The 25991-nt window shown below is 45.5% G+C and overlaps 2 protein-coding genes across 5 annotated transcripts in view; one reads left to right on the forward strand and one right to left on the reverse strand.

The window, feature by feature from the left end:
- The first annotated feature begins 1462 nt into the window (after positions 1-1462).
- Positions 1463-22688, forward strand: KLHDC2 (kelch domain containing 2). 3 transcript variants are annotated; one of them, XM_030562813.1, is made up of 14 exons: positions 1463-1554; positions 2110-2285; positions 3355-3434; positions 5572-5689; positions 13159-13274; positions 13629-13710; positions 13828-13911; positions 17126-17206; positions 17290-17348; positions 17845-17954; positions 19462-19534; positions 21543-21630; positions 21922-21974; positions 22339-22688. In XM_030562813.1, the coding sequence occupies exons 2-14, from the start codon at positions 2130-2132 to the stop codon at positions 22460-22462; spliced, it is 1224 nt and encodes a 407-aa protein (XP_030418673.1). In that variant the 5' UTR covers positions 1463-1554; positions 2110-2129; the 3' UTR covers positions 22463-22688. The 3 variants fall into 3 exon arrangements, with proteins under 3 accessions (XP_030418673.1, XP_030418674.1, XP_030418675.1); XM_030562815.1 differs by lacking the exon at positions 1463-1554 and adding an exon at positions 2386-2504 and having other exon boundaries at positions 2194-2285; XM_030562814.1 differs by lacking the exons at positions 1463-1554; positions 3355-3434 and having other exon boundaries at positions 2151-2285.
- Positions 22689-23332: 644 nt separating this feature from the next.
- NEMF (nuclear export mediator factor) overlaps positions 23333-25991 on the reverse strand; it is a 32004-nt gene continuing 29345 nt past the window's right edge. Inside the window, exon 33 of one of the 2 annotated variants that reach the window (XM_030562810.1) lies at positions 23333-25522. In XM_030562810.1, coding sequence (XP_030418670.1) covers positions 25436-25522 — 87 coding nt within the window. In that variant the 3' untranslated portion in view covers positions 23333-25435. The remainder of the gene's footprint in view (positions 25523-25991) is intronic. The other variant, XM_030562811.1, reaches the window with a different exon arrangement.

The raw sequence follows: 25991 nt of genomic DNA on the forward strand, positions 1-25991 counted from the left end.
GAGACCCTATTTCTGTCCTCTGCTCGCATGAGGGTTGCCACCTCTGAATACAAAAAATATGGGGCATCTGCCCTCTGAGATTAAAAAAAACAGGACATACACCTGTCCCCTACCTTCTACCACATACACCTGGCCTCCCCCCCAGCACTCCCTGTCCCAGGCCTGCGCAACTCATAAAGTGGCAAGGGCCACATTACTCCAAAGAAAATAGCTGAAGGCTGACCCCTCCCCCCCAGCGCCACCAAACCCCCCAAAACACAACACCCCCATTGCCACCCGCCCCATGGGAACAAACCCTTTTCCCCAGCACTCCCCCACTGAAATAGCAGTATTGAACCTTGGTAATATGTTATAGCGGGCCCCTAAGGTAGTATAGTTAAGGTAAAAGAAAAATGTCTTTTTGCTAGAAGTAGAATAAGATCTTCACCCCACTTTGTAATCAGTTGCCCTGTTGAATGAATGAGGTGTGACTGAGGAAGGCAGCACCTCCAGACAGCTGCAACCCTTGGAGAGAGGATGGGAGCCAGACCAGATCAACAGAACAGTCAGCCACTGACTCCTCACTCGCCTCCTCAGCCCCCCACCCCTCTGGCTCACCTCCTCACCCCCCCCGCCACTGCCCACTCACCTCTTCAGCCCCCCTCCCTCATCCACCACTTGCCAACTCATCCCCCATGGGCTGCACAGTGAGCTCACCTACTCGGCCCCTGGGCCGCATGTTGTGCAGGCCTGCCCTATCCCATTCCTGGGGGATGGCACCAGCCCCTGCAGGCACCTGCTGCCAGGGCTGCCCTGGCCACTGACCTTGGCAAACAGGATATGGCTCCAGCTGATCCATAGTATTCCCAGCTGGTGGTAACCCCATAGCCAGTACCTGCTCTGCATGGGCGGCTCTAGTGAGTTTGCTCCCCCAAGCACAGCAGGCAGGCTGCCTCCGGCGGTTGGCCTGCGCAGGGTCCACTGGTCCCTCGACTTCGTACCAGCGGACCCTCTGCGGGCAGTCCACCGAAGTCACAGGACCAGCGGACCCTCCGCAGGCAAACCGCCGGAGGCAGCCTGCCTGCAGCCCTCGCTGCTCCCGAGCCACCCCATCCCTGCATGTCCCAAATACCCAGGAGCTAGAGCATCCTGTGCACAGGCACTGCTGCCCTCAGGATCCCAATAGGGGCGTGTCTGACAAAACCCAGGACTTGTAATGCGCTGGGCTGGGCAGATTGACAGCCGGCAGCTCTACTTTGTACAGCACCTAGCGCAGTGGTACTAGGAACACGTCATAACTAGCCAGGCTGCTCCAGGACTAGCCACGGACTGGAACCTGGCCCCGGGCGTCTGGCCTGCACCCACCCAAGCATCTACCCTGCGGCCTGGCGGCATCGCTCGGGCGGGGCCAACGCCTGTCCCCCCCCTCGGGTTTTCGGGGGGGAGGGGAGGCGCGCGCGAGCGACGGTCTCTGGGGGCGGAGCCGGCGCTGGGCGCGGAGGCTGCCGGGAGCGGAACTCGGCCGCGGCGGATGTTGACAGTGGTGACCCACACCAGGCTGGGTGGCCTGCTGAGGTGAGTCAGGGGGTGGCGCGAGCCGCCTGCCCCCGCCCTGCGGCGGCGTTGGGGGAGGGGCCCGGCGGGTTCGGTGCCCTGGGGGCCTGTCCCCTGCGCGCGAGGAGCCGGGCGGCGAGTGCCAGGCTCGGGGGCCCCGCTCGGCCGCCGCTGTCCCTCCGGCACCGAGCGCGGGGTGGGCGGGGCCCCCTCCCCCCGTGTCTCTGCGGGGCACGCCGCGTTTGGCCTTGTCTCCAGCGGGGGGGGGGGACGCGCGCCGGGGGGCTGCGGTAGCTGTAACTTGTGCCAAGGGTCCCTACGCGAGGCCTTTAAATCCCGCTGTGTGTTTGTGCCTGGGGAAGGGACACAAAGGAAACACACAGCGGAGACCTCTGCTCCAAGTGGCACCCCGCAGGAGTGTGGTGCACAGGGAAACTCCAGCGCACCCGGTCGAAACTTTCCTCCACCATGTTTCCATTTTGCATATTTCACCTGTGTGAAGGCAGCAGCTCTGTGGAGTTTCTTTACTCATTGTTTCACTCAGTGGTTATTAAAAGTCCCACATGTCTGTTTTAGGAAGATAGCGCTGTATCAAAATGGCTGATGATAATGAAGAGCTGCAGGCAGATGAAGAGCTCCCAGCTCCAGCTGAGGACAACTTTGAGCAGCTGGAGAACAACAGCCCCGCAGAGCGCAGTGGGCATGTAGCAGTCACTGATGGACACTGCATGTTTGTTTGGGGAGGCTATAAGGTACCCTTCTCAAGCAGTTATTCTTTTAAAATATTACTTCAGTTAAGGCCTCCTTATCTAACAAAACCGTTTCTCTTTGCACTGTCCCATCTGTCATTAGGGATGCTGCCGAGGTTGACTGGCCTCACTCAATATTTCAACAAGACTCTAAATACGTAATGTAATCGCTCAAAAAAAGTTTGACATGCCAAGTACTGAACTATAACTTTAAGATGACATGTAAGTCCTTAGAAATGGTGTGACCCTTGTAAAATGATGTTAAATAAATGCTCTGAAGACTAATCAGTTGCTATTTGTAGGAGATGGGGTTTCTTTTCTCTCTTTCTTGTAAGATATTTAATCCTCTGGAAGATAAGGAAATATTGTTAGTTGGTTGACCAAGACATGGCGCAGATCAGCACTTAACAATTTTATCCACACAGCTTTTCCAGCACACTCCTACTCAGCGGTACATTAGAGTTCAGAGTTTCTGAGTAGACTGCTAATCATGTTGGTGTATGTATAGTTTAAACAACAAATAAAACCATATTATGATCTAGTTCTTGTTTGTCCGAGTCACAACGGTAAGGTCATGAAATTTTATTTTCATTTGAAGCAAACTAAATTTTTTGCAGATATCTGGAAACAAGGTGCATAGTATATTCCACTAACATCTGGCAAAATCATTTAAAAAAAAAAAGTGCAGATCCTCATGCTAGAGCTTTACTGTGCCAGAGGGAGGAGTTTGCAAAGGTGGCTTTAACCCGTGTTAATACTCTTCTGATCCTGAAGTCTGCTGTGAGCTGGTGCAGTCCCCAACACAAGCTAAAGTAGCCCTGAGACTGCTTCAATTTGTCACAGTGTGTAACTGCTTCCTGAGGGCTGTTACACAAGTGGAGTCACTGAAGTGCAGCCTGCACTGATCACACTATTCATCCCTCCTTTGACTCCTGTTTCATAAACATTTACAAATAGATTGAATTGTTTCTGAGGGGAAAGGAGGGCAGGCCTGAAAACATTTGACTGTACATGATATAAAGTGTCAAGTCTTTTGTAATAGTCCCTTTTCTCTTCTCTGCTGTCCCTGCAGAATGCTCAAGTTAGGGGATTTTATGACTTCTATCTGCCTAGAGATGAAATATGGATCTACAGCATGGAAACTGGAAGATGGTACAGTACATGAGTGACTTTAAAACAAAGACATTGACTTAAAAGGAAAAATAAAGAGGTTCTCAAACTGATCTATAAATCATACTGATGATCCATGGAGGAATTGCTGGTGACCTGCAGAAAACTGTCTGGTCAACATGGCACTGCCTTTCCTCATTTCCAGATGACAAACTGCCACACCAGGGTCCTTTGATTTAAATATAAGCAATTTAAATCACTGACTTTAATCAGCAAGCAGGGAACTTTGATTTAAATCCATTTTAATCGTGTTTTGCATTTGTACCTTTTAATTATTTTTCTAAAGAAAGGTTGATTTGATTTGCTAGTAAATATAGCTTATACACTAAATTTGGTGGTACTTTTTGCTAACCGGGAGCATACACTATATCTATACACATTTATTTAAGCAGTTATACAGTTCCACATACACTTACTTAGATTCTTAATTTTTACTTTTTTTATTTTAGAAAATGATGCATTATTATTTACTAGAGTATGATTGTTTTTATTTGTGATCTGTGTCAAGCTCTACTTGGATGGAAACAAAAATTAAAAATGCACAAAAATGGCATTTTAATTTTTTAAAAATAAAACTATCCTAAATGTGCTGGAAGCATAAGAAAAAAACATCAAAGTATGTTTTGCATTCAAAACTAACTGGTTTATTAAACAAAGGCATTATTAACTACAGTTAGTGAATTGAACTGAGGTTTCTGGTCACCATATTCTTCATGATTTTAGAACGAATAGATCTCATCCTCTGATCCCTGGTTTTTATTCTTAAACAGGAAGTGGAAAACAAGCTTTCTTGGTGTTTCAACTCCCAGTTGGTTTCTTAACTTGGAATTAAATTAGTAACTGAGCTGAACTAGTTGCAGAGAAAATATTTTCTTCATTTCACTTTATTCATCTGCAGGAGAGGCTACTACTGTCAAAGGTTGGGTTAGCACTTCAACACACTCTAGTTCAAGGAGCTTAGGCAGTGGCTTCCACCAGTTCAGTGGTTTGACCTTTAAAATGTGGCAGCAAATGCTGTATATACTATTAGGTATTTTTTTTTTGTATAATTGAAATTATTTGAATAATTATTTAAACCTTAACATGGGTTGTCAAATTCAAATTTTTAATTTGTGACTTTGTGGGTGGTTTTTGTTTTGTTTTTTTTTTAAATCACTGATTTGTATTCACCCTGCAAACTGCATTATAAAAGTTTAAATATTAAGTTTTCTTAATCTTATTTTTCCGTGTAAGTGATTGCTGTAGTTGCCACAGGGATGTCAGTTGACCCTAAATGGGAGAGGAGGTGTCTCCCAAGACAGTTTCTCCATTACGGTGTGACAAACACTGTGGAATATTTGAGAACCCCTGATATCAAATATAGTTTCTATAGATTGTTCATATTTGTAACATACTACAGCAAATAACCTAATGAAATAAACTTATGTTCAGATAGCATTTTCTTCATCGTGTTGTGAAGGTACACTATCTTTTTTAAATTAAAAACATCTGTTCAACTACATATACTATTTTTGCCTCCTTGTCCAACAAAAAAACCTGAAAGTTGTTCAGTAGCTGCATACCTGCTGTTGTTGTTGGGGGTTATGTATTGCTTCACCTCTCTAGACAACTAGGGACTTATCCTGCAAAGTGCTCTAAACTCTTTAAGAAACAGTATTAACTGGTTCAGAAGGGAGTCCCATCCAGTCTTACTTGGCAGTTGCTGTCCTTGTGGTCATGTGAAGCCTTGAGTTTGGAAATGCATCCTTGTGATTACAGCACTTTGAAAACATTAAAAAATCCTCCTTTTTATTTTATCAAGATGCATTTTTTAAAGGAGGATTCTCTGTGTCTGAGAATCTCCATTTCAAAAAGGTGGAAGAGGGGAGGAGGATCCTTAGTCCTCTGAATTGGACATAGAGAATCCCCCAAAAATACATCTTTGTAAAAGGAGAGTTTTTCAGTGTGTTTGAAGTGCTGTTACTACAAAGATCCAAATGACTCAAAACTGGAGTCCTGAATATCCCACAAACACCTGTTGTCGTTAATAACTCAGCCAGTCAGATTGAATGCTTTGACTTCAGACATAATAATCTTTTCCTTTTTATCAGTTTTTAAATGCTTTTGTGTATCTTTCCAGGAATAAAAAAAAAACAGAGGGGGATGTTCCACCTTCCATGTCAGGCAGTTGTGCTGTGTGTGTAGACAAAGTTTTGTATTTATTTGGAGGGCATCATGCACGTGGCAATACAAACAAGGTAAGTGTCTGAAGATTAATTATACCCTTTCTGTTAAAGAGGTTCCAATAGACAATATTTATATCCGCATTCTGTACTAAAGATAAGACTGACTTCTAAGCACATTAAAATGCATCCAAAGCATGAAAATATCACTCTTCATAAACTACAAAAGCTCTTGCTTCTGAACAGATGTAGTATGTCTGCTAGACTGTGTTAACCAAGCCTTGATATTGTCATGTTAATGGCTGGGGAATGCTGAAGAGGTAGCAAGTCATTAGGTCCTTCACATCCTCTTCTACAACATACCTTATTCTTCTGTCTGGATGTTCATTGCTTGGAACAGAGAAACTAGTTCTTCTTCGAGTGATTGCTCATATCCATTCCAGTTAGGTGTACGCGCCGCGCGTGCACATTCGTCGGAAAACTTTTACCCTAGCCACTCAGTGGGCCGGCAGGTCGCCCCCTAGAGTGGCGCCACCATGGCGCTCCATATATACTCCTGCCGGCCCACCCGCTCCTCAGTTCCTTCTTACCGCCCGTGTCGGTCGTTGGAACAGTGGAGCGCGGCTTAGCTGACCTCCACTTCCCTAGCTACTCGTTTTCTCGTATATAATTATGCAGTTATAACACTTATATATATCTATTTGTATGGTTATACGTGTTTTCTTTGCTAACATGGTTAGTTTAGTTAGCGGGGTTCAGGAAGTAGCCCCTTCCATGAGCCCAGTGCCGGAGCCATGCATGGCTCACCAGATTTTCAAAAGGGGCCCGGCTTACCAGAAGCCGCGGCCGAAGAGAGATCTACATGACTCCTGTTTGAAGAATCACACTTGACAGATAAGTGCCCCATTTGCAAGGCTTTTAAGCCGAGAACAAAAAGGTGCGGGACTTTCACTTGCCCCTCCACCTTGGGCGCGGAGCGATGTTCAAGCGGCGGGCAGAAGCGCCTTCTCGGCACCGGACCCCGCCGGTACCACCAAGGCCTTCCGGCACCGACCGTCGCCGGCACCGATGTCGACTCGGCACCGTTCCCTTCTTCCGAGGTCGAGAGAGTCTACGATTCCTGCTGGTGCCTGGCGGCTCCCCGGCACGCGCCGTGGTTGAGCCCCCTGCTCCCGCTACTTCCGTGCCACCTGCATCGCAGCCAGAGAGCTCGCCTCAGTTGCGTTATCCGGCCTGCAGAGGCACCGATGACTTCGGCTCCGTCGATTCCAGTCCCCCAGGACCAGGGAATCCGGTGCCTGGCAGCTCCCCGGCTCGCGCCGTGGTAGAGCTTACTGCTCCTGCTGCTTCTGTGTCAGCTGCACCATAGCTAGACAGCTCGTCTAAGATGGCTCGCCCGGCGCCGACGACGTCGGCACCGTCGATTCCGGTCCCACGAGGGCCGTAGAATCCGGTGCCTGACGGCTCCCCGGCACGCGCCGTGGTTGAGCGTATTGCTCCTGCTGCTTCCGTGCCAGCGGCACCGCAGCCAGAGAGCTCGTCTAGTCGGATCGCCATGCGCTGACACCTACTACGGCACCGATGACGTCGTCACCGTCGATCCCGGTCCCATAAGGGCCGTAGAATCCGGTGCCTGACGGCTCCCCGGCACGCGCCGTGGTTGAGCGTTTGCTCCGGCTGCTTCCGTGCCAACGGCACCGCAGCCTGAGGGCTCGTCTACGTCGGATCGCCCGGCACCGACACCTGCTGCGGCACCGATGGCGTCGGCACCGTCGATCCCGGTCCCACACGGGCCGTAGAATCCGGTGCCTGACGGCTCCCCGGCACGCGCCGTGGTTGAGCGTATTGCTCCGGCTGCTTCCGTGCCAACGGCACCGCAGCCAGAGCTCGTCTACGTTGGATCGCCCGGCACCGACACCTGCTGCGGCACCGATGACGTCGGCACCGTCGATCCCGGTCCCGCAAGGGCCGTGGAATCCGGTGCCTGACGGCTCCCCGGCACGCGCCGTGGTTGAGCGTATTGCTCCGGCTGCTTCCGTGCCAACGGCACCGCAGCCAGAGCTCGTCTACGTCGGATCGCCCGGCACCGACACCTGCTGCGGCACCGATGACGTCGGCACCGTCGATCCCGGTCCCGCAAGGGCCATAGTATCCGGTGCCTGACAGCTCCCCGGCGCGCGCCGTGGTCGAGCTACTTCTCCGGCTGCTTCCGTGCCCACGGCACCGCGGCCAGAGGGCTAGTCTAAGTCGGATCGCCCGGCACCGACACCTGCTTCGGCACCGTCGATCCCGGTCCCGCAAGGGCCGTAGAATCCGGTGTCCGACGGCTCCCCGGCACGCGCCGTGGTTGAGCGTATTACTCCCGCTGCTTCAGTGCTGACGGCACCCCAGCCAGACGGCTTATCTAACTCGGTTCTCCCGGCACCGGCACCTACCGAAGCTCTGATGACCTCGGTACCATGGATCCCGGCCCCACGAGGGCCGTCGAATCCGGTGCCTGACAGCTCCCCAGTACGCACTGTGGTTGAGCCTGCTGTTCCCTGCGCGCCGGAGATGTTACCAACGGCGAGGGCTCTCAGTGCCATGACGGAGTCAGTGCTGCCTGACCCGGGCACCGCCGGTACGGGTAATACAGTCTCTTCAAGGGACTGTCCCCTGTCAGTACAGCAGAGCGGCACCGTCTATGATCACGGTCCCGCAGACGCGCCAAGTCCTGTCGGCACACCGGACACCACTGGCAGTCCCGGTACTGTTTTCCTCGGTACGGGTCACACTCACTGCACCGGTCGGTATCCCGTTCGCCGACCCGCTATCGGCACCGTTCCGACATCTGGCACCGGGGCAGGTACCTTGACTCCTGTAGCTCTTCTCCGAGCCTCGAGATCTCGGTAGACCTCCCGACACCGTTCTGGTTGCGGGTCTGGTTCTCGTTCCAGGTACCGATACGCCTCCCGATGCCGGTCCCCGGTGCCGAGTTGGGCAAGGTCCGGGTGAGTCAGGGACTCGGCCCGTGCCCTCTTTTAGTACCTCCATGGCCGTCCGGACACGCATCCGTGTCACCCCATATGCGCGGATTTTATGCTCAGGACCACGATCCTGATATCATGGCCAGCGGGCGCCAGCCCCGAAGCGGAAAGAGCCTTGGCGAATGCAAGGTGTACTCTGCAGGGGCCCTGCACCTCTGGGGTGCGAAGCAACAAGCCTTGCTTAGCTGCGATACTTATAGCACCTGGGTGGAGGAGTTTCTCCCTCGAACCTCCCACCTAGAGTTCGCTGCCGTCTTGGAGGACGGGGGAAAGGATTTACCCTTTGTTGGTAAAGGCATCTTCGCGGCAGAGACAGCCCCAGACTGCGAAGCCTGCTGGACAATAGGGTCCTAATGCGTTTCAGCATGTATACGCCTGCGACCAAACGCAGGCCTTTATGGCCCCAGCCGCCATACTCTGTGCCTAGCCAGAGGCAGAACTCTGGAAAACGGCAAGGCCAAGGTGGTCGCAGACAAACGTCAGGCCCCCTAAAAAGCCAAAGTCGAGGTCCCTCGCAATTACCACTGGGACCAAAGACGGACCTTCCAAGGTTCACCGGAGGGCGGTGTACCAGTCGCAGGACGGGATCCTGATCCCGCTTTCTCCTGGCATGGCCCCAGTTACTTTTAGGTCGCTGGGTCCTGCGCACGATGGAGCATTGGTACCACCTTAAAATTGCTCCAGCCCTGTCCCCCTTCAGCGGACAAAAGGGGCTAGCGGTTTTACTCCCGTTATGCCCTAGTCCCCCACTCGACCACAGGTCAGACCTTCCTGGTCCTGCATGGACTCAACCGGTTTGGGATAAGGTTGAAGTTCTGCATGGTATCCCTGGGAACCATTATTCCATCCTTGCCTCCGGGGGGCTACTATGCCGCCCTGGATAGGAAGGACGCGTACTTTTGCAATGCCATCTTCCCTCCGCATGGGAGATGCCTCCGCTTTATAGCCAGCGGTGAATACTCCCGGTTTACGGCCATAGTCGCCGCCTACCGTAGCTATGTCGGATATGCGTTTTTCCGTATTGGGACGATTCGCTTATCCGAGGAGACTCTGACACACAACCCACTCAGCCGTGGGCATCGTCACGGTCTTATTCACAGATCAAGGCCTGATGATTACTATAGAGCAATCCACTCTGGTTCCCACGCAGAGGTTGGGCTTCCTAGGGGCTATCTTGGTCTCCTACCTAGCCGGAGCCTGCTTATCGCAACTGCGGTTTTAGGCGATGGCATCAATCATCTGAGGTCTGAAGGCTTTCCCAACGACCTCAGCTCGTTCTTGTCTCAGTCTCCTGGGTCCATGGTTGCCCGCACGTTTGTAACCAAACACGCCAAGCTCCGCCTCCGTCCTCTCCAAGTCTGGCCCACCTCGGCGTACCGCTTGGACAGGGAGCCAATGGTCATGGTAGTCACCGTTCCCTCGAACGCCTTAGGCTCCCTAGAGTGGTGGCTAACCCCCTCCTTGGTGTGGACAGGATGCGGTTTCATCCGCCCCAGCCCTCACTGCCCCTGACGGCGGACGCATCATCTCTCTGCTCGGGTGCTCATGGTCACCTCCGAGCTTAAGGCCTTCGGTCTTCTAGAGAGCTGGCATTCCTCATTAATGCCCCAAAAATCAGAGTAGTCCGCCTGGCGTGCCAGGGGTTCCAGCGGCAGCTGCGAGGCCGTTGTATCTCGGTGTTTACAGCCAACACAATGGCCAGGTGCTTCATAAGCATTCAGGGGGGACATAGTCCTCCCCCCTTTTTTGTCAGGAGGCCATCCATTTCCGGGTCTTTTGCATGGCCCGCTCGATGGAGCTGGCGACGTCCTTTCTCCCAGGCGTTCGGAACGTCTTATCTCTTTGACTCAGCAGGTCTTTCCTGTCTTACGAGTCATTACTCTGCCCCATGTGAGGCGTCCCGCTTTCCGGAAGTGGAAATGGTTCCTCACACAGACCTGTTCGCTCACCGCGAGTGCAGGAAATGCCAGGTGTCCTGCTCCTTCCAAGGTCTCTCCTCGGAATCGATCTTGGACGCATTCCTGATACCGTGGAACGGCCAACTGCATTATGCCTTCCCGCTGTTCCCACTGGTTCGTTACGTCCTGCTCAAATTCCGCAGGGGCGGAGCGTGCGTCATCATGATCACTCCAGAGTGGTCCAGGCAGCACTGACATACCACGTTGCTCGGCCTGTCAGCCCAGACCTCATCACTCAGGGCAATGACAGGCTTCGTCACTCGGACCTGCAGCCTCTTCGCCTCACGGTGGCTCCTGCGTACCTGAGTTGGGGTGACAGGCAGCCTTCCACCTGGTCAACGTACCGAGCCAGGTGGAAGCGTTTCCTTTACAGCTGCAGTACGCTCGATCTTGCTCCTGCTGAGGTCTCGATCCCCTCTTTCTGGCCTGCCTCTGGCCTTTAGCGGCAGGATCTGGCGGTATCATCGCTGAGGATACGCTCAGCAGCCGTCCCTACCTTCCAGCAGGCTAAGATGGACGTTCAGTGTCCCACGCTCTATGGGTTCGAGGTCCCTCAAGGGCTTGGAGCGCTTGCACCCTCGGGTGCGCCGCCCAGCCCCGCCCTGGGGCCTCAACCTAGTCTTGGCCAGACGGGTCTCTGAGATCAGAGCTCTTACGAAGGTTCCACAAAGACAAGGTGCAGTTGTGACCGCACCCGGCTTTCCTCCCTAAGGTGTTTTGGCCTTTCATGTTACCCACAGCTCAACGCAATGGGCATAACCGTTGCACTCCTTGGACATCTGTGGAGTGCTCGCATTATCTTGTGCTGACAGAATCATTTCCTAAGGTGCCCCAGCTCTGCCCCGGTAGCGGGCCAAAGGGAGGGCTTGCTTGTTTTCCTCTCAGAGGATCTCATCTTGGGTGATGGCGGACATCCCCACTTGTTCTGATTTGGCTCATATTTCACCAAGCCACATCACCGTGCATTCTGCCAGGGCTCAGGCTTCATCTGCCGCCTTGCTGGCTCGTGTTTCTACCCACGAGACCTGTCGCGAAGCTCCATTGGTCCTCGGTCCTTACCTTTGCTTCGCAGTATGCCCTGGTTCAGCAGTCAAGGGAGGCTGTAGCCTCTGGCTCGGCAGTTTTATTCTGCCATATTTCACTCCGACCCCACCGCCTTTGTAAGGCTTGGGATTCACCTAACTGGAATGGATATGAGCAATCACTCGAAGAAGAAAAGACGGTTACTCACCTTTGTAACTGTTGTTCTTCGAGATGTGTTGCTCATATCCATTCCGCACCCGCCCTCCTTCCCCACTGTCGGAGTAGCCGGCAAGAAGGAACTGAGGAGCGGGTGGGCCGGCAGGAGTATATATGGAGCGCCATGGTGGCGCCACTCTAGGGGGCGACCTGCCGGCCCACTGAGTGGCTAGGGTAAAAGTTTTCCGACGAATGTGCACGCGCGGCGCGTACACCTAACTGGAATGGATATGAGCAACACATCTCGAAGAACAACAGTTACAAAGGTGAGTAACCGTCTTTTTTATTTCCTGCAATTGCTTCCTCAGACTTGAAGTAATTCAAACAAATGTTACTTTTTTACACTTGCCAAAGAAGCAACAACTTACAATAGTAGTTTTACCAGTCTGAGTTTTTCATCCAGATGGCTGACACAGTGACTTCCTCCAGTTCAATTTCTCTGTAACTGTGTTGGCTGATACAGGTTTTGGGAATGGATTAGGTCAGTCTAGATATCCGGTCTAGATAGTTTGGCATGACTGAAGGAGTAGATTGCAATGCTGTAAAACATCCTCCTCTCCCGTAGTTGTAGTTACTGCAAAATAAGTGGTGTTAATCCTAGTGTACTGGCCAAATTCACCCTGTAGTCATATTACGTAGATTCTTTGAGTCTATGTAATTTTGAAGGCTGGGAGCTTCAAAAATCCACTGAAATCTTAAACTTGCAAATGAATAGAAATGATGATGAATTGAGCTGGTTTGTGATAGTTTGGTGAAATGTTTCTCTCTCTCTCTCTCTCTCTCTCCCTTCCATCCGTCTCATGCTTGGAGAATCTAAGCTTTCACTTAAAAAAAAAGATACCCTTAAAACATAAACTGATGAGATGATGATGCAGACAGGCTGGTCAGACATCTGACCAGCTTCAGATTCATGTCACTGATAGACTTCATCATTAGCATAATGACAAGTTAAATTCAACATCAGCTGTTCCTCTGCACAGCAAAGTGTACAAGAAAAGAGAGAGGATTATATAAAAAATCTGCTGAGTGAATTATTTTACATTCAAATGGCAGGAGCTTGGAAGAGTACTACTGCTTTCCACCCTAGCATGGGAGTAAACTAAGTTCATCGCTAATACTACTTTCATAGATGTAGAACAGCATTAAGGGCCTACTTCGGGGGGTTGTTGGATCCTTACATGTGACCTCAGAATATTTCATCATAGTATTCTGAGCTTGGAAAAGAACTATACACTTTTATGCTGACGCATGCTAATCAATATACTGAAACACTTGTTAGTCTCTAATTGTGTGGGTTAAAAAAACTCTTATTGTCTTGCAGTTCTACATGTTAAACTCCAGATCCAAGGAAAAAGTGTTGCAGTGGGTTAGAGTAGAATGTCAAGGTGTTCCCCCCTCATCAAAGGACAAACTTGGAGTTTGGGTTTATAAAAATAAGTAAGCAAGCATGAACAAAAGTTTTTCAGTTCTCTTTGCGACTTTTTTTAATAAGATTGTCATTCTTGTTGGTGTATTGTATCTAAGCCGAACAAAACTGGGAAGAAAATATGTTTTATACATTGAATCTTGTGCTGGGTTTGATTCTAAATAAACATTTAAAAAGTGCTCAACCCTAAACATGTTTGAAAATAAGAAAAACATTACTTGTAATTTGGTAACAAAGTCAAGGGAGCATAGTGGGTTTTCCCATACGCTGTGTGTGAAAAGCCTTTACTGAGCATTATGCTGTAATAGTAGAGATTGCCGTACAGTATTGCTTTTGATAATCTTGATGTAATTTCTGTTGAACAGGCTAATATTTTTTGGAGGTTATGGTTATTCGCCTGAAGGGATACCAATAGGAACTTTTGAATTTGATGAAACCTCTTTTTGGGTAAGTAACCTTCTTTCTCCACCTAAGAGTAATTTTCAGCAGAAAACATTCCGGTGCTAGTGCATAATATGTTCATTAAAATGGAAATGTAATAGTTTTTTCATCAATTTTCTAAAGAACTCAGGTCAGCCTAGAGGATGGAATGATCACGTACATGTTCTGGACACTGAAACCTTTTCTTGGAGCCAGCCCATAACCACGGTAATTTTTAAAAGCATTTTGACACTGAGTAAAACGTAAATCTTTAGCAGAAATGGCAGCTTTTTCTAGGATTGACACTAGAAGGGACATAAAGATAAAGAGTATCAATAGTATGCAAAGTATCATCACTTGCTAGGCCTGTATGGCTTTTTTAGTTTTGTTCTGATACTCCTTAAGAAAGAGGAAGTCTGCAGATCAAAAGGCTGCTGTACATAGCTGCCTCCATGGGCTTCCAGCAGTGACTTGCCTCAGTAGCAGTGGCTTTGAGCAATTGACTTGCATTGAAGTACCAGTTTTATATTGTAGTCATATAACTTCAGTAGTTATTTTATTGGCAGATCTGCTTTCTCCCCCCCACACACACCCCCCAAATGTCCTCGCCTCATATTAAGAGTTTACTTGTATGGTCCAACCTCACATTTTTTCTCTAGCTCAGGTCTATCTTCGCCTGATACAATGGTAGAAGGTGTGGTACTGGCAATTACTGTTCCCTGGTATGAATAGTACAAGACCTAGGACAGACCCTTACGGGACCCCACTACATAGATCCTCCTAGTTTGACAGCGAACCTTTCATAGCCACCCTTTGAGTAAGGTCCTTCAACCTGTTGTGCACCCACTTTATAGTAATCCAATCTAGACCACATTTCCTTAGTCATTTTATGAGAATGTCATGTGGGACAGTGTCAAAAGCCTGATTAAAGTCAAGATATATCACAGCTACAGCTTCTCCCAATCCGCTAAGCCAGTAATCCTGTCATAAAGAAAATTAGATTGGATTGGCATGATTTGTTCTTGACAAATCCATGTTGGCTGTTTCTTCTTACTCTCTTATCCTCTAGGTGCTTACAAATTGATTGTTAATTATTTGTTCCAGTAGCTTTTGAAGTATCAAAGTTAGGCTTACAGGTCAATAATTCCTTGTCCTCTTTTCCCCTTTTCCCCTGTGTTTGCCCTTCTCCAGCCCTTTGGGACTTTACCCATTCTCCATGAGTTCTGGAGTTAATCATCAATGGTTCTGAGATTGCTTCTGCTAGTTCCTTAAGTATCTTGGGATGAATTTGATCAGGCTCTGTTGACTTGAATATATATATAGCTTATTTAAATATAGTCTTCAAGTGTAGACTGTACTTCTCTCCCAAACATGGGTTTGGTGAGGCTGCATTCATATGTTTTATAATTGGCTTTGAAGTCCTCACATGCAAAGAACTATAGAAGTGAAAAATATTGTATGTTTTGAGGCACTGTCTGTTAAAGTCTGCTTTGAATAAACATATGCTCGCTTGCTTATATTAGTGTTCTTCAGAACATTGGAAGGGGGTTGATGTTAATTGTGGTAAAGCAGGCATATACCTCAGGTCTCTTCCACTTCCAGGAAATGGGCTGCTTGCATTCTGTTTGTGCCTGCTTGTAAATTCGGCAGTGTGCTTCCGTGTCTCAATTTTTTCAGTGATCAGCTTCCTCTCATGCTCCAGTATCCTAGTCCCAGGGCCCCACTAAATTCATAGTCCTGAAAAATGCATCACGGAGCATGAAATCTGTGTACTTTCTCCCTGTACAAACAGATTTCGCGGGGGAGACTAGCATTTTTTCAATTTGGGGGTCCTGACCCAAAAGGGAGTTGCAGGGGGCCCACAAGGTAATTTTTGGGGTGGGGGGGATCATAGTATTGCTACCCTTACTTCTGTGCTGCCTTCAGAGCTAAGCAGCAGCTGTTAGCCAGGCGCCCAGCTCTGAAGACAGTGCTCCGCCAGCAGCAGCGCAGAAGTAAGGGTGGCAGTACCATACCATGTCACCCTTACTTCTGTGCTGCTGCTTTCAGAGATGGGCAGCCGGAGAGGAGTGGCTGCTGACTGAGGGCCCAGCCCTGCAGACAGCAAGGCAGAAGTAAGGGTGATAATACCATGCCATCCCATGCTTGCTTCTGCGCTGCTGCTGGTGATGGCTCTGCCTTCAGAGCTGGGCTCCCAGCCAGCAGCCGCCACGCTCCCTCTGCTGAGCTATGAAGGCAGCACTGCCGCCAGCTGAAGTAAGGGTAGTGGTATCACAACCTCCCTTATAATAACCTTGCAACACCCCTCCCCCGTCCGTCCGTCCCCCATAACTCCTTTTTGAGTCAAGACCCCTACAGTTACAGGACTGAAATTTCATATTTAAATAGCTGAAATCATTAAATTTATTATTTTTAAAATCCTATGACCATGGACCATGAATTTGGTAGGAACCTACCTATTCCCTAGTTGCTGATTTTATAGGGAAATCAGCAAAGTGAAATTTACAGCCTAACTCCAACCTGTTGTTGACAGGCTGACAGCTCTTGAGGGTACAGTGTTGTTGTAGCCCTTTTGGTCCCCAAGATGTATGAGATAATACCTTCTTATTGGACCAGCTGCTGTTCGTGAAAGCTTGTCTCTTTCACCAATAGCAGTTGGTCCAATAAAAGATATTAACTCACCCACCTCAGCTCTTGAGTTTGGCAATCTTAAACTCACTTGGCTGCTGAATGAAAGATCAAAATAAAGAAAAATGACTGCATGCTGTAGTGCTACACATTGGACACTAAAGCTGTCTCAATTGTTCAGAAGCAAACTAATAGGATTATATTGCCATAGATACCAAGGAAGTAAAATCTGATGGGAAATGACATTTTATTCAGATAGTTAAGACAAAGAGTTTGAAACAGTTGATCTCGTGCCCTGGAATCAGCTGTAAGAAAAATATTTATCACTTTCCCACCTCATCTTTTCAGTTAAGGTCTGAGAGAGTTCCTCATATACATCTATGTCCATGTTAAGTCCTCCACCAAAGCCAGACTTGATATTCTGAAGGATGGGGGGCTTTTTTTGTTGTTTTTTAATTGAAACCTTTCCTTCCTCTTCTTAGATGGCTTCCCAACCCACCTCCCACCCAAACAAGTAAAACCTGGGTCTCCCTTACATAGATGAATGCAACCCCATCTTCTCCCCTGTCCTCATCTGCTGCCAATCACCTTAAATCAGACTGTTGATCCAGGGTTTCTCCTCCTTAGGTGATCTTGAGTTTCTAGGGGAAAATGGTATATGGTTTTATCTTGAATATAACATCTGTGTAATTTTGGAGATGTTAAAGATCTCTGACCAGATTTCCTTTTAGTTTCCAGCCTCTGCTCAATACCATTATCTGAATAGCACTATTAAACAAGTCTTCCTTCTAATTTTAATATTTTCTTATCTCAGGGTAAATCCCCCTCACCCCGAGCAGCCCATGCCTGCGCTACAGTTGGGAACAGAGGCTATGTGTTTGGAGGCAGATACCGAGTAAGTGTAAGAACAGCTTTACAGTGTTGCTGCTGAATCTCTAAAGTGAATATTTCATTCAACTTTTATATATTTTATTTTAGGATTCTAGAATGAATGATCTTTATCATCTTAATTTGGACACATGGGAGTGGACTGAAATGTAGGTATCAAAGCTCTTTGGTCTTTTTTTTTTTTTTAAGGCAGTATATAATTGTATTTGTAGATGTGCTTTTTCACCTGCAAATCATGCTAACAGAACTTCAAAGTATTTACCATCAAGTGCACTGCTTTTAGAGATGTACGACTGAACGTTTATGTTCTAGTACCTTGTTTCACTGGCCATCACTAATTTTTAAAGTTTCTGGAGATGAGTAAAATGCCTTCTACCATTCAGACTGCCATTATTTGAGACTGTTCTGTCTTCATTGGATTAGTCTGTCTGCAATAACTCTTTCCAGGAAGTCTGACCTGTAATCGTTGAGAAATGAACTGTGCCTTCCTCAAGAAGAAACTGAATTGTTGCTAATAGTTGGTCAAAGTTAGCATCCAGTACTCAAGTGTATGGATTTAATATCTGAAAAATCATTGGGCCCAAAACAGTCTACATTGTGTTTTAGCTGGTCTCTAACTTGGGGTGCTTTTTTGTTTATATGCAGAATTACACAAGGCGTTTGCCCAGTAGGCCGATCTTGGCATTCCTTAACTCCAGTTTCATCAGATCACCTATTTCTCTTTGGAGGGTTTACCACTGATAAGCAGCCACTGAGTAAGTAATTCCAAGGAAACTTTACACTCTCCAAATTCTATACAATTGTATGCTCAAGTGTCAAAGTAAACTCTCTGCTAGCAGTGTCTCAGTAATGTCCTCGTGCTTTCCACTCATAAAACTCAAAATGCTTTATAAAGGTCGTATCATGGTCTCCATTTTACAGATGGGGAAACTGAGACATGGGCTAAGTGAATTGCCCAAGGTCATCTGGCAAACCAGTAGCAGAGCTGGGAATTGAACCCAGGTCTCCTGAGTCCCTCTCTAGTGTCCTAGCCATTGACTATTCCCATGAATAACATTTTGCAGTGCTCATTGTTCATGTCTCATAGCAGCAATGCCATTTTTTTTAAAATAGAGCATTCCAAGTCCAATCAGAAGCTGAGAGCTCATTTCTTAATCTTTTCAGCAATGCGAAAATCTGTGTAGTTAGGTGACCTGCTGTAGACTCGTTCAGCCTTGTCAGTACTGAAGGTATTAGGCTTATCTTTGAAAAGTGCTATTTGATTATAGTCAACTACTTTGTGTAATGTAAAATCTATTCAGACTAATGGAACATGTGATGGCAAACTACTCCCAGGGTGGTAAGATGGCTATACCAGTCCCCCAACCTGTATGAGTTACACTAGCCCCCAGGGAAAACAAGAATTGCATCATCAGACGGGCCATCGTGTGACTGATTTCTTATGATTAAAAAAGCAACACTACTCTTGTGTAATTAAACATGTAATCAGCTTTGTTTTGTAAACTTAATCAAGATCAAATACACATTTAGAGAGGCTTATGAAAACTTCATTAATAATATTACATCATATGAAATTACATCTAATTTTCATAGGTAAGCTGTTTTCCATGAGGAAAAGCATTCCATCATTTCAGTCTGGTCTGTGTGTTTTAGAAGGAATTTAAAATGACAAGACATTTATCTCTTCCTTCCATAAATGGAAAGATGTAAAGAGGACTATATACCTACACATGTGTACACAATGTATAACTTCACTTGGTGATTGAAGGACTTAACAGCACATATATTAAAAAACATAAATTAGGATTTCAGTGTTTTGTGTGTAATGGTCTCCTGTATATGCAGTCATGTGGAGTGGGAGCCAGAGAGGAAGAGGAGGAGGAGGAGATTAGTAATTTATATTCAGCTTTGTGGCTGTATTTTTCTTTGCTACAAAACCACTACACTCCAGCTGTGAATGAGAAGTAACAGTTTACAATTTTTGAAATTTGTGCAGACTTAGATTGCATTCCCTAATGAAAGTTTTGCTACTGGTATGAGCAAGGGATAAAATCATAGGTTCCCCACCTGCCTCTCTTTACTCTGTCCTAGCCACAGAAAACCCCCAGTGAGAGCAAGTTTTCACACAGCTAGCCACAAATTGCAAATTTCAGTCCTGAAGAATTGGGGACACACATGATTAAACACTGTATTCTTATGTTATACCAGAACATACTTCTTCTGGCAACAGTGACACGGGTTAATATATCTTTGTATTTATAGGTGATGCTTGGATTTATTGTATCAGTAAGAATGAGTGGAAACAGTTTGAGCATAATTATTCTGAAAAACCAAGGTAAGGTGTACACACATTATTGGAAATGTATAAAAAACGGTAATAGTGTCTAGGAAATCTTAGGGGGCAGTCTGTAGCATTGGTATGGCACACACAAGACTTGGAGCACTTTTTCACTAATACTGCATCTTTTTTTTTAACGTTAAAGTAGTGATAAATCAGATTGGGTGCTCTTACGCCACCATGATAATACATCCTGTTTTATGAAGGTGCAGGATTAAGGTAGCTGTATGTCTGTGTGCTGATAGACTCCTGCATCTCTCTCTGTGACTACATTGTTTGGAACTCAAAACTATATTACTGTTCTGTGTAACTATTAGCCTATAAAACGGCAGAGAACTAACTAGAATGTCCATTTTAGTGATATTAGTACACAAAGCTCTAGTACTTGACAGGCAAAGTAGACCTTCAGGTGCCAGACTTGGAAATCCATGCTCAGTTTACTAGCAGAATGTTTGTTTAAAACTGCTGCTCTGGACATAAGGAGAATCGCAAAGCTTTGATTATTCTGGCTGACAGCTGGCTCTGCGTCAGAGTAATTTGCTTGATGGACTTTGTCTAAAAGAGACCATTGCTTTTTAAGTGAAGTCATAAAATTAGCAGTGTTAGTTAGGGTGCATAAAATGGGATGGAAAACATTGTAATGTCACCGTAACAGTATTCCAAATGAAGATGATTTTAGTTCTGGTCACTCAATGTCAAGCCATAATAGAGGGAGTTCAGAGATGTTCGTCAAAAGATAATTAAAGGAATGAAAAGATTCACACAATTGGGACTATTTAGAGAAAGATACAAGATAACAATATAAGGAAGGCATAGGGGTACTCTAACGCTTTATTGTACTAAAAACAAAGGGACATTGAATAGAAGTAAAAGGTAACAAACTTAGAAAAGGAAATACTCTTTTGCATAAGTGGTCTGTGGAACTTGTTGGTACAAGTTGCAACTGAGACAGAGATCCAAGGATTGTACTCATGAATTAGACTAAGCACAATCACATTTGATAAAATGTTTTAGAATGATGATAAATCTCAGTACTTCTAGGCATAAGCCAGCCTCAACTGATGGACAGGTGTAGGATAACCTGCTTAGTCTGGCACTACTTGTACCTTTTACAGAAGTGTCTAGTACTAACCACAGCAGCAAGATACCAGAGTGAATGGACCACTAGTCTGATTCAGTATCATAATCCTTATGTAGCTAGTTAACTTAAGGCTAATCTTTTAGAAAAGGCAATATGGGAAAGTACTTGTTCCTTATTGGGCAAAATTCTGTAGGAAGATTGTAGTAATCTACTAGACCTAAGCTTTGTCCGACCCAAAGCACGCTTCTTACAGTTGATCTTCCTGCAGGGTTCAGAAATCTGCCTTAAATAGTATGTTGAAATTTAAATAACATTTTTCAGATGCTTGATAAAAACACTGAAATTTGACATAAGTACTATAAGGCAGCTAAGGTGTATCGGTAATAACCTGAGCTAAACAGCAGAGGGATAGCTGTGTTAGTCTGGCTCTGTAAAAGCAGCAGAGTCCTGTGGCATCTTATAGACCAACAGACGTATTGGAGCACGAGCTTTTGTGGGTGAATGACTACATGCATCCGACGAAGGAGTATTCACCCACAAAAGCTCATGCTCCAATACGTCTGTTAGTCTATAAGGTGCCACAGGACTCTTTGCCATAAATTTTAGGTTACCTTCAAAAGATAAACTTCATGAGTGCCCGTGCCAGACTACAGAACCACTCAGCACTACTTTGTAAGCTGTCTGTGTGGAAAAGCAAAGTGGATATCTGTAATATGGTTTGCGTACAGAGAATGATAACTTATCCACTGAAGTCATTCTTTACTGTTGCTAGAAATTATTACATGCTGAAGCTAACCTGTCTGCACTGACCTTGCATATAAATATTACATCTTATTTCACAGCATTACTCTGTAATGGTATTAATGCTGTACTTGGATTCTTCCCCACTGTACTTAATAAATGTGTGGCTTGTTCATTTTCTAGGCTGTGGCATACAGCTTGTGCTAGTGAAGAAGGAGAGGTGATTGTTTTTGGTGGCTGTGCCAACAACTTGCTTGCCCATCACAAAGCAGTAAGTCTGTTTTTAAGCATTTCACGTATGTAGTATGTACCTTCTAGTGCTGCAGTGTGGAAAAAAGTTTTTTAAAAAGTGACCACCCCCACTCCCCCTTAGCATCTGTCACTTCAACTGCAACCTACAACTGTGAAACGCCTTTCTCTGCCATCAGTGACTAAGACTTTCAATGCCATAAGAAAATGTTGATGTTTAAGGGAGAAACTTTTGGTGCTTTTTAAGGAATTAACTTATCAATGCATTTAACAATAAAGGCTTCAAATATTAATTTAACATCTCTCTTTCCAGGCTCATAGTAATGAGATACTTGTGTTTTCTCTGCAACCAAAATCTCTTGTAAGGTAAAAAAATAAAAATAAAAAAAAATACACTTTTGAATCTTACACCCATTCTTTCCTTCTCATTTACTAACACCTTGTACTTAAAATACATAGACTTTAGTACCAGATCATGGTTCCTAGGCATACTTGGGAGACTGAGTTAATAACATTCCCGTAGGAAAGCTGAAGTAACATTTAGCAATGGAAGGAGTCTTGCTGCTTCCATTCTTTTGTAAAGACTTCATAATCCTCTGACAATGAAAACAGCTAATACTTTGGAGGGAACAGGTCAACTAAACAGCTTTAAGAAAAACAGAATTCTTACCTTTGGTGCTATTTCACTTATGTTTTTAATAGTAACTGAAATATTCATTCTTTTTCCAAGGCTGTGCCTAGAAGCAGTCATTTGCTTCAAAGAGATATTAGCCAACTCATGGACCTGCCTCCCAAAGCACTTGCTTCACAGTGTCAATCAGCGGTTTGGAAGTAACAATACATCTGGCTCTTAAGACTTCTGCTATCAGTTACTTCTGTGAATAGCCTGTGCATGGATGAGCAATTCTAAAGGATGTAATAATTTTACCAACCACATGTGGCAGATGTGAGACTTGTATAAATATCTGCATTGTCCTTGGTAGTAGCTTGTTGATTGTAAGTTGCATGTGAATGGCTTAGAGAGAACTTATTTTTGTGTAAAGATGTTTGCAATAAATGTATTTAATGCAAGTTGAAATGTATCAGTGCCTAAGCTAAGTTAAACTAGTAATGGTTTGTTCATCTTTATCGTCACGTAATGAAGTGAGTGGCATTGAGTAGTTTTCCTATCCTAAATTACTTCAGTGTGTGTCAATTCAGGGAAACACAGTTTAAGGAGTTACCATTCAAGCATTTGTGGGTAGTTGCTGAATTTCTGGGCCTTAAAAGTTTGGCAAATGCTAGAAGGATTTTCAGACACTAATGTTCTTTGGGACACCATTAATATGAAAACTGACTCTCTAGCATTATTCAACATGATAGAGTAGTTTTAGTCTGTATTAGCATCTCACTGATAGGAATAAGACAGGGTCCTAACGTGTTTAGCCACATGAGTTTAAGGCTAGAGAAACTATTTTAATTTAGTGCTGGGAATAGCTCACCAACTTAAAGTTTAGAACTTTTTAGAAGTTTGACTTGTTTAAAAACAAACAGAGGGATTGTGATTAAGTGTCCCATTGCTGTGGGGTTATTTAAGAGCTGTAAGTGTGAGGTGATAAGTAGACATTGTATTTTGTCTTAATCCTGTAGTGAGTATGAAAATGATTTAGTCAATCAGTAAAGTGTCAAACTGGCCCATGCATGTCTAGGAGTAGCCAGTTTGCCAGGAATGGCTTGATTATTAATGTGCTGTTTCCTTCAGCAGCTTCCATATTCAGAGGTTCATGCATATTGTGAAGCTGATGACTAACAGCTGCCAGGCTCTACTCAGCTTCACTAGTTTAAAAACTACTGAAAGTACATTGTATGTATGTGAGCGGCAACCAGCATGAAGGCCTTTCTGGCTCTGCTGTGTCTCCCAGGAATCAGGAGACACAGGCCACCACTGATACAGTGGAGGGGCTGAGAAACTAATAAATGGCTTGTGATTTAAATATTGGAACAAAGTGATTTCAGCACTCCACTTACTGTCTCATTTCTTTTCATAGCACTAAACTGAATATTCTTACTGTAATTCAATTAGCTGTCTTTTGTGCTCACCACTGGAGTGAATAGTATTGGGGCATTGTATTAGATCTGTGATTTTTAAGCTACAGCTCACCATTCATCTGTTTTACTCTGGCCTTTGTTTTTTGTCTGCTCACAGGTATTGTACATATTTTTTGGACTTAAAAATCCCTACAGTATGGGCAAAGTATACTATCCCCCATTCATTCATAATGTTGCATTGTTACCAGGTTGTAGTGCTCCATAGCCAGTGAGTGACTGCAGCTGATTAGTCAGAAGCAAGATTTAGATTTATGTCCCTGCAGGATTTTTATCATGACAGATTGATAATATTTACCAAAAGCCTGTACAGTCAAATCTATCTTCATTCCCAAACATGATACTGTTAAGTAGAAGCAGATTAATACAGTTAATGTCCTGACTAGAAAGAGGGCTCCAAGCAGGGTAGTATCTTTAAAACCCAGCTTTTGCCAAAGGAGAGCTGGAAAGAACAAGCAGCAGGACTTTGCTACAGTGTGAGCAACGAGAGAACGGACGGGGTCTGTGCCGGTCCTCACTGTATTAGAAAGAGGATCAGTCCAAAATCAGTCTTGCCTTTGACAACTAAGACCAGTAGTAGTTTACTTGTGCACTTTAGAGGAGTCACATGCTACATGCAATTTAAAGTCCATACAAATAGATCTAGGCCAGGGTCAGATGCAGGAAACTGTTCATCTCTGCCTCTCAGTAACTATTTTACTTTATTAGCAAAATTTGAAGTGGTCCAGGTGGTAGGTTTGCCACTGTCCTCTTCTGAACCAGTAGTGGCAGTTTAAACACGTATGCATGATGTACGACCACCACTCACTTCTTTTTCATGTTCAGGAGCTTAGGTGCAGACACTTTCACTTTACCAGGAATATTTCTTGATAAGTCAGTATCCTACAAAACAAAATCGGGTCAAAAATCAAGTAGGAAGTGTTCAACAATCACTCCTTCTCAGCCTCCCATGTCCTCTTTGACTACCAGCTGCAAAGTAGTAATGCCACATGAATCAGTGATAACCGTGTCACTGTCACTACATTACAGCCTAGAAAGTGGCCATGTGACAATTCAGCAAATGATTGATGAAAATGCAGTGTTCTCTGAATAAAGAACTATTAACACTTGCTGCACCTCCTACCCATTCCATGGAAAACAATAGATCATTAGGTCGTATATATGCTCAACACTCCAGCTATCTGAACATAACTAGTTAAAAAGGAATCATCACAGAGGTGCATTCCTAACAAGAGTCCACCACAACTAGCAGCAGGCCAGATTATTCAACATTTTTATCAGGGATCTAGAAGAAAATAAGGTAACTGATGATAAAATTTTCAGAATAGTAAATGAGTACAGGGCAGTTAGTGTGATCTGGATTGCTTGGCACATGTGTTTTAATACAGCAAAATGTGAGGTCACGCACCTCGGAACAAATCCTGCAGGCCCCGCAGACAGACTAGGAGACCTTGCTTAGAAAGCCGTCGCTCAGAAGAGGATTTAGGGATCACAGACAAGCAACGGAGCATGAACCCTAGTGTGACTGCCAAAAGGGCGATGCAATCCTTAGTTATAGAAACAAGAATAGCAAGTATGAGCAGGAAGGTGATTTTACCTCTGTACAGGGCAGGGTGAGACACTAGACTACTGTGTACAGTTTGGATGTTGAAAAATTGGAGACAATACATAGAGCCACAGAAATGATTTGTGGTCTGGAGCAAGTGCCTTACAGCAAGACTCTAAGCTCAATCTGTAGTTTATCAAAAAGACGATTGAGAGGTGACTTGATTGCAGTGTGTATGTACCTTCATGTACAGAAAATACCCAGTTCTAAAGCATTCTTGAATCTAGCAGAGAAAGGCAGAAAAAGAACCAATGCCAGGAATTGGACAAATTTGAAACACAGCACAAAAGTCTAACAGTGATTAACCACTGGAAAGGATGTGGTGGATTCTCCAGCTCTTGCTATCTTTAAATCAAGACTGGATGTTTTTCAGGAAGGTATTCTTAGTCAAATACAAGTTATTGGACTCAAGACAGGGGTAACTGAGTAAATCTTGCTGGCATGTGATGAGGGGGTTGGGACTAGATGATTTAATGGTCCCTTCTGGCCTTAAAAGTCTATTCATCTTCTATGCCAATAGGGAGAAACAAAGTGTGGGTGATATTTTTTTTTACTGGCCCAACTTCTGTTGGAGAGAGACAAACTTTCCCAGAGCTCTTCCTCATGGCTGGGAAAGGTACTCAATGTCACAGCTAAATACAAGATCGAAGACATAATTTAGCATAAGTAGTTAGTAATGCAAGGACAAAACC

Source organism: Gopherus evgoodei, chromosome 4 (genome assembly GCF_007399415.2).
Source record: "Gopherus evgoodei ecotype Sinaloan lineage chromosome 4, rGopEvg1_v1.p, whole genome shotgun sequence".
NCBI lineage: Eukaryota > Metazoa > Chordata > Testudines > Testudinidae > Gopherus > Gopherus evgoodei.